The sequence below is a fragment of the Electrona antarctica genome (genome assembly GCF_951216825.1).
Source record: "Electrona antarctica genome assembly, chromosome: 14".
Lineage (NCBI taxonomy): Eukaryota > Metazoa > Chordata > Actinopteri > Myctophiformes > Myctophidae > Electrona > Electrona antarctica.
Genome location: NC_136795.1, coordinates 42,569,976 through 42,578,951, shown reverse-complemented (window position 1 = coordinate 42,578,951; position 8,976 = coordinate 42,569,976). Strand labels below are relative to the sequence as shown.

At 43.3% G+C, this 8,976-nt stretch overlaps 1 protein-coding gene across 1 annotated transcript; it reads right to left on the bottom strand.

Annotated features, from left to right (window-relative positions):
• Nucleotides 1-2,549: 2,549 nt before the first annotated feature.
• LOC306936101 (uncharacterized protein) lies at nt 2,550-8,082 on the bottom strand. The gene is made up of 4 exons (XM_079519538.1): nt 7,988-8,082; nt 6,696-6,735; nt 6,490-6,544; nt 2,550-3,706 (listed from the first exon to the last, which is right to left on the bottom strand). Exons 2-4 carry the CDS (start codon nt 6,700-6,702, stop codon nt 2,968-2,970), a joined length of 801 nt encoding a protein of 266 aa, XP_079375664.1. The 5' UTR covers nt 6,703-6,735; nt 7,988-8,082; the 3' UTR covers nt 2,550-2,967.
• Nucleotides 8,083-8,976: the final 894 nt, after the last annotated feature.

Sequence of the window (8,976 nt, the reverse complement as noted above, 5' to 3'; positions counted from 1 at the left end):
ATAATCATTATGAACCTCCCCTCCAAGTGTAGCCCTTAGCCTACGGTTTCTGAGAGAAAAATACTTCACATTTTCCCATATAAGTCAATGGGGTATTTTAATTCAGTAATAAATTAATTAACAGCGTTAAATTTGTTAAATTGAAAAAAGGTCTTCGTTATGACCTCCATAATATAATGGTGCATGCCTGTGTGAACATTCAGAGTGATTGGTGCAGCCAGTGAGGAGCATTCATTCATGCATTCATTCATTCAATCAGACATACATTCAGATCAGTGTGTGTGTCCACGAACCACCCATCTGAAAAGATTATGTTCCAGGGACATTTATGTTGTTAGAATCATGTTTCAAAAATATTCCACATTTTGCACCTTTTTTTTCAAGATTTCCTTATGAAAATAGATCTACAAGCTCACAAAGCAACGTGTTGTGAGCTGTGTGTGTGTGTGTGTATGGGCGACTGTGGCTCAGGAGGTAGAGCAGGTCGTCCAATGATCCATGGGTCGGCGGTTCGAATCCTGGCTCCTCCTGTCTACATGTCGAAGTGTCCTTGGGCAAGACACTGAACCCCAAATTGCTCCCGATGTGCTGGTTGGTACCTTGCATGGCTTCCGCTGCAATCGGTGTATGAATGTGTGTATGAATGAATTGGATAAAGGTGCTATATAAATGCAGTTAATGCACCATTTTTTGTGGGTGTGTGCGCATGCTCAGTGCTCATGTGTCACCTTTTCACATTCAGCGCTGATAGTGTTGATTAAGTGCTGCAGTGGTTGATCCAATTATTACTCAATAAACACTATAGAGAAAAAATAGGTTTAATCCCTTAACCTTTAGAGAGAGCAGAGACCGTTCTACACTAATAACAGTATATTGTTGCAATTTACAATTGAGGCATTTAGTAGACATTTAGTAGTCTTATCCCGGAGTGACTTACAAGTGCAAGCGTTGGTTTGGTTTGCAGGGGGTAGCTATAGCTAAATTAATGTACTTTGTTATGCTGAATAGTATAGAAGTGAACAAGCAAGCACAATATCTGACTAGGAAAGAATTGAGCAGAGTATAGAGTTTACCAGATTGCTGAAGTGCTGATGAGCAGCCGCACCCCTGTCTCCAATCACCCAATCACACACAGACATTAGGAAGATGGCACTGACATGTGAGCTAACACACACACACACACACACACACACACACACACACACACACACACACACACACACACACACACACACACACACACACACACACACACACACACACACACACACACACACACACAGTTTTGATCTACAAGCCCACTTATTGATCGGCTCAACGTTGTGAGCTTTCATCTGCCACCTTTGACTTTATTTTGACATCTTCTAGTAACAAGCTGTCACACTGACTAATTTCATGGAAATCACACACTGTGTTCGAGATAGATTTGAGGCATTTCATTTGTTCAAAATGGACCAATCCTGCAAACTTTGGAAGGCAATCTTAGCCAATTGGGATGGAATATGGGGATCAAGCGCCAGGTCCATATTGATCACATGACTGTAGAGATAGTGCATACCGATTTGCGTGATACATGGGTAAAATCTGTATGTGTAATATAAAGAAATGTGCAAAAAATACTCTCCCCATGCCTTCGGCTGGTGGAGACAACTATCCAAAAGAACAGAGACGCTGGCATGTCGGAGCTAGAGACCACCATGCAACTGCCTGGATCTGATGCAGCGATAAAAGTGAATAACTAAATGAGCTCTGACTGTGTTCACCGCCAAGTGCAATGCACTAATTGTTCAGATAATTGAGATCATATGCACTGGGTTAATTCAGTCGTGGCAATTCCCATAAAGAAAATGAAAGAAAATGACACAGCTAATTTCCACATTGGTTCATTATGAGTCACTGTTCAACAGCTGTAAAGGGGCTCCGTTTTTTCGCAGGACCATTATTGGATGGCAGTGTCTGTTGTCCTGCACACAATACAGATACAGCATTGTTTTCTGTCGATTCGCTGGCAGGCTGTGAACAGGCTGAAGGAACATGGGAAATGGAAGACCCCAATGGAAACAAGCCTTTCTTGCGTTTTTTTTTATCCTCTTAGCCGACCTTGTATTGAGCTGTGCTTTCCTGTGCTTATTCTACAAACTGATAATAAAGTTTTCAATCAATCAATCAATCAATCAATAAATCAATCAATCAATCAATCAATCAACAGTTCAGATACCTAGCTTACCCCAATGGCATCGGTAAGGTCTCTGAACTGTACACAGCCCACCTCTGACAAGTAGAGGCTAGTACATTTGCAATTCTGAGAAATGGCAAGTGTGGTTTCGAAGTACAGTATGATGATGACGTATTGACCCATATGACACCACAAGGGGCGACATAATACATTTTAAACTTTTTGGGGCTGCTCTATATAAACAAAGTTGGGCAATTAATATAGTGTGGTTGCCGCATCAAGGCATCAATGTATTTAACCTTTATTTAACCATTAAAAAAATAACAAAAACACATTATTATTTTAGGGAGATTATAGTCCCTTTTATGAGTGTGAACTGGCCAAGAGAAGAGGCAATTAAATACAGTACATGTTGCAGCTCTGCCAGTAAACAAGTACAGGACATAACAGTGCCAGACATATACCATCGGTAAAAAAACGATACCGACTATATAGGAAGCTCAAGGACAAACAACAAAGAAGTGACCAATAAAAAACTAATAAAAACACTAAGAGCAACAACATTTGCTACTAAACTAATATGGTATAACTAAGAGCAACTACATTTGCTACACATCAAAGCAGGAGCAATGTCTGGGAAGTGTGACCATGGCAATCCTTGTTTAAAACTCTCTAGAGGGATTACAAAAGCCACGTTAATGGTATATATTTTCTTTGATTGTGTGTGATCACTTTTCTATATTTGTCTTTCAAATGACTGAACAGAGAGAGAGAGGGAGTGAGATTAACTCTTAGTCTAATACTATACTGAATTTCTCCGCCATTTTGATCTGTTCATCCAGCACGCCCTGCAGATCTTGAGCCAGCAAGCGAACTTTGCTCATAAACGTGTTCTTGGCCGACTGCTTCAGCCTCAGACTGCCTTTGTCCTTAAAGTACAGGTCCATTTCTTCTTTAGCAAAGCTCTGAAGCAGCCGCTCAGGCGACATGCCTGCTACGTGCGCTGTAGCATCGTACATAGTCTGTGACAGTTCCGCCATTTTCAGTGCCTCAGGCTGAGCTCCTGCCCTTTGTAACCTGGACAGGTCATGCCTCCTCAATTCATCCATCCCAGACTGGATCAACGCCACACAACACTCCACGTCAGCAACGCAAGCCCTGTAGTCCTGCACTATCTTTTCCATCTTCTTCCTGTCCATACACCTCTTGCGGGCAATAAACGCTTTGGCGCCCAATCCCCCCCCAACGCCAGCAGACACCAGGCCAGCACCCACAGCTGTGGCCGTTAGAGCCAGAGTAGCCCCCAAGGTCAGGGGAGCCAGGACGATGCCCACCACAGCCACGACACCGCTCAGTGCGCCCACTGCGCCTGCGCCCCCTGCAATAGCCATGGTCTTGGTCTTCTTCTGCATCTTGTCCAGGCTGCCGGAGATTTCGTTGAGTGCAGAGATGTGGCTTTGCAGTTGACTCAGGAGGAGGTTATGGAGACGTAGGGCTTTCTGCACGTTCATGGCTCTCTGATTGAATTCCCTGTATAGGGTAACATGAACAGATTAGAAGGAAAGGTCATCATTCTACACCAGTGGCTTTCATGTTCATGTTTCATGTAAAGTTGCCCGAACGGCCAAGGCTCCAAGAATCGACAGTCCAAGAATGTAGATCTTTTTTGGTATTTTATTTACCTCAAAACACAGAGTGAACGACCCCTGCTGGATTTGACTGTGCAGGCAAAAACAATACTTCCAAAATAAAGGCTTATCGACAATACACTTTCAAAACAAACAGAAAGTAAGAAATGAACACTTGACAACTAAACTAAGGAAAAACAACAAACCAAGAACTTAAGAAACTGAAACAGGCTATGCCTTCCTGGAAGGCCCTGGCAGCTCTCCCTTGGAGTCTACTTTGTTAGTCTCAAGCAACACTGATCATTTTCCACTCAGGATTCTCTCCATTATGTCCATTATTTATTTGGCATTTGAGCCACCATTGGACCACCATTTGATGACATTTATCCTCTCAGACCCAAAACTTTACCTGTCCATTCAAACTCTATAGACGGGCCCGCCCCAAAGTTATTAGTGCAGCCGTGCCCGGCAGCCGGCGAAAACTAGAGTTCTAATCAGGCCCGAAAATTAAGGCCCGGCCTTACCTGGGGCTGGGCCCTCATCAAACCCTGTACACTCAAGACACTGCCCCCGCTGCCATCCTTAGATATGGAGTTGACCTGTTCTGACATTCTATATGTTGATCTGACCTCATCAAACCCTTTACACTCAAGATACGCTCCACATATGGCTAGACCTCATCAAACCCTGTACACTGAAGACACTGCCCCCGCTGCCACCCTTAGATCTCCATATATGGAGCTGACCTGTTCTGACATTCCATATGTTGATCTGACCCCCCCATGCCAAAGCGCCAGCGCTTGCCCAGCAGTCTGCCGTCACCCAGGCGGATGCGTGCACGCGACCTCGCCCTTTAGGGCGAAGTCGCTTCTCGCCCTCAGGGCGTCTTCATGGTTAAGTAATACTGGCAGTGAATGTTGCAGTAGATTTGTGGTATTGTACTATGCGTGATACCTGTAACATGTACGTCATGTTAACAACTAAATTATAATAACACTCAACAAGCACAATCCATGGAAACCCTTAATCCACAGACCTCCTCACCTCTGATCAAAGTTAGGCACCTTTGCATCAAACTATTGTGACACTCTGTCCCTTTAAAACCTGCCACGCTCTTCATTAATCACTCATCGTGTACATAATTATATGTATTTCCCGGTGTTTATTTTCCATTGTTCCTTCGGCATACTTTCTCATCAACATACAGTACCTACCTACAGTATACCTGTTCACCTTGGAAACTACAACTATTGAAGCTACGTTGACAAACATAACAAAAAACTAGCTTAGCTGGTAGAACTTCGATCCTGTCTCCTCCTGTCCTCATGTAACACTGTGTCCTCTGAAAAGTACATCCGTCTATATACTGTAATAACCATTGTATAATGTACAGTACACACCCATTCGCCTTTTCAGCTAAGTGGCTTGTACATTACCCTTACTACGACTGTGATTAGAAAGCTGCTTTCATTATTAGTAAAACTTAGAAAAACAGTAGAACAGTAGACATGATTTTCTCCTCCCTTGAAGCTTGAGTATAAATGTATCTTGTGTCTTTTTTTTATATATAATTTTTATCCCACGATTTTGCAACCCAGTTTTTTCACCCAGTGCCAATTATCTAATGTAATCCTGGGCGCTACACTTCCTCTGCCAACCTGGGGGGGGCAGCAGACTGACCTCATGCCTCCTTCTATGCATGAGGAGTCCAAGCTACTTATTTTCACCTGACAGGGGGGAAATTCCTTGGCCGGACGTAACGCGTGGAAGGAACACGTTATTCCGACCAGTTCCTTTCCCCTCCATCAGGCGCCCTGGCTGGCCAGGGGGAGGTAGTTTTAGAGACCAGGATTACTGCATGTTTTTGTGAGGGTACCTACCCTAGGGGACACGGGGAGAACATGCAAACTCCACACAGAAAGGCCCCACCTCAGGTATGGGCACTGATGACGCGGAGGAGGGAACACGCCCCCATGCAGCGCCCACAGCATCCCCAGCGGGAATCGAACCCAGGACCTTCTAGCTGTGAGGCGACAGCACTACCAACTGTGCCACCGTGCCCCTTTGTATCTTGTGTCTTTAATAAATCAGAAATCACTGTCTCATGAAACACTTAGTCCTAATCCCTGGCGCGTCAAAGGCTTCTGTTGCATCATGATTGCAGCATCAGCACAGCAGACTGAGGACAATATTTAATTGCTGTCAGGCGGAAACCTTGTATGTCCCGAAACTGGTTCAATATGCATACCATTTCACTTTAAAACAATTTAAGCAGAAATGGCAAAGAATAACAGATCTACAAGCTCACAACACGTTGCATTGCAATGTGTTGTGAGCTTGTAGAACGGTCATTTCTGCTACTTTTGTTTGACCCTACTGGTCCATTTGTATAGGCCTATACCCGCTGTTGTAACCTGACATGCACATCAACATAATGTTGATGTGCTGCAGGAGGCCTCGCTGTGGCAGCGTGTGGCTGACAGTAGCTGAGGGAGGGCGTAAGAGCAACTTAAAAACTGTCTAGACGATGAAATGATCAAAATCTTTGGGGAAAGTGAAATATATCTTTAACATTTTTGAAAGTGCGTGGCCTACATGGTGAATATTGTAACACGACAAAGCGCTGTGTGCACTTAAACACAAAACGTTGACAGGTTACATTTGTTTGCTGCTATCGGCTTTTACCTTGTTTCGTCTTCTATGTTGAGGCCACCCAGTGATGGAGCCATGGTATTTGAGTCTACAAGAATAGCAAAAGAGATGCAATTACGTGTAGATAATGCAATGCACACTATATGGTTCTTTTCTGGGTTCACCAGCACAACACAAAACAAAATAGAAAATGTAAATGAAAACACACACAGAAGCACCACACGACATGTTATACTTACATGGCATTGTCTTCAGCCATCTCAACAGACTGTCTATGTCCTTGGAAGAAGAGGTTTTTTATTGTCAGAAAGGGGTGGTAAATTAAGCGCATAGCTTCAGTCAATACATTTACATTTACATATAACAGGGATCCTACTTTTTTGCAGTTGGCTAAAGGTTTAATTATGTATGTTTTGATTAGTATAGTTTCTCACAGATTACATATGAAACTATAGTATGAAAAGTATCTCAACATTTCAGAAATACTTGATTGTGCCTTTGAACATTTGCATATTTTGCAAGATATGAGCGTTGCTTATACTGTCCAATGCTTGACTTTCATGCCAGCAATTATTTTGTCAGACTGTACATGTACGTATAGGCCATGATGCGCAGCCTGCATAGCTAGTTCAGACAGACAACTCGTGAGCGCGCCTACCTGATCAGGTGACTATAGTCACATGCACTCTGCCTGATCAGAGCGGCTATGTAAACTTCTCTGCCTACCTGCTCATTCCTAGCTTCTCTCTCCTGCTGGGCGGACGACCTGTGTGTCGCTGCTGCCCCTCCCTGCCTCGCTGCTTAACGTGCTGTGCTGCTCATGAAGTTTTGCAATCCCACCGCCTGCCCAGCATCCACATGTATAGGCTCTGTTTCTATATATTCCCTGTAGCCTAATTCTATTTGGCTTATAGCTTAACTAAAACTGTATGTGCATACCACAGGGAATGAATGGAGACAGAGACTAATGCAAAACTATGCTTCATATACCTATGGTCAATAAATATATATTCTAAATTCAATCTAAGAGTTCTCTGACTGAACTATATTCTTGTGATATATTGGGTTTTGGTGACATTCCAAGAACTGCCAATGCAGCCAGGCCTTTAGAGGGCAGCTAACAGGTCTTCCACTTTGGGTATGGGATACTGCTCCAGGGATGAGACTGTGTTCACCGTGAGCTTGTAGTCTCCACATAGCCGTATAGTCCCATTAGGCTTCAGGATGGGGACCACAGGTGAAGCCCACTCGGAATATTTAGAGGGCAGCAACGGACTATCTTTGGGGGCTGTGGGTTACAGGTCAGAGTGTACTGTGTTCCCCGGATGTTCTGCATTCTTGACGATGATGTTGACCAAGCTTGTTGTTGTTACGTGTGGAGTCTAAAGTAAAGTACGTATTGCCAACAACTGAGTGATTCTTTCAGAGACTATATAACAATTCTCTACAAATAAATAATGAACCTGTGATTTTGATTGGAGCATTTAATTACACTGCCTTCCATTTCACCTACTGTACATACTGTACATACCTCCACAGTTCGTAGAGTTGTTGAGCTGTTACTGTGGATTCCACTAATGTTTGTTGTGGAACCACAGGAAGACAGTTCCTTGCTTAAAGGTGGTTTATAGGTGGACTTCATGGTGTCAGTCAGTGACTGGCTTCTTTCACTAGCATTGGTCTGAAGGTAAGAAGAACACATAATTGGCATTATTTGCAATGGGATTATTTAGACTGAGAAACATGGCAACCACAAAACAGATTTGACAGATAAGTAAAGGAATCAATGGTGACATCCTCAACTCAACGCTATCGTCACATATCACAGGTTTAATCTGTTACTGTACTAGTGTACTTTATATCAGTGGTTTTCAACCAGTGGTCCGGGGATCACCAGTGGTCCCTGAGGGGTTTCCACGTGGTCCCCAGCTAAATGATGGAGAGTTGGTAACCAAATGGACCCTTATTAGATCTTTAACTCTTGAGAGCGTAAAGTCCATGTCTTCATACACATTATCTATGGTGGTGGAGGAATGGAGGTCACAGGAGCCAGTAGGAAAGGACTTCTCCAGAAGTGTTGTCCTAGCCTGTGGGGCCAGTTATTCTGGTTAATACACACAGTAACAACCTGTCAGATTTGACAGATTAGTAAAAATAATCAAGGGTGAAATGATATTGTGACTGCAGCCTTTCATTTCACTGTCATGTCCTACCTCCGAGTTTGTTATTGTGGCGTACACAGTTGTGGAACCACATGGAGACCGTTGTTTGTTTATAGGTGGACTGGTGGTGATATAATAGGGCAAAGGGTGGCATTTGTTCCTCAATGTAGTGGGAATGTGCGTCAAAGTTTCACAGCAAACCAAGTTCATGATTTGAGGCATTTTGTTAAAGATAGACTGCCGTGATTTGTTTCCACCCTAAAACATGATCATCAGGTATTATTCTTATTATATGAAGTGGAAGAAAAGTGTACAGTATTTGTTAAAATGTTGTTTTTATGTGGATACGGCCACCAGT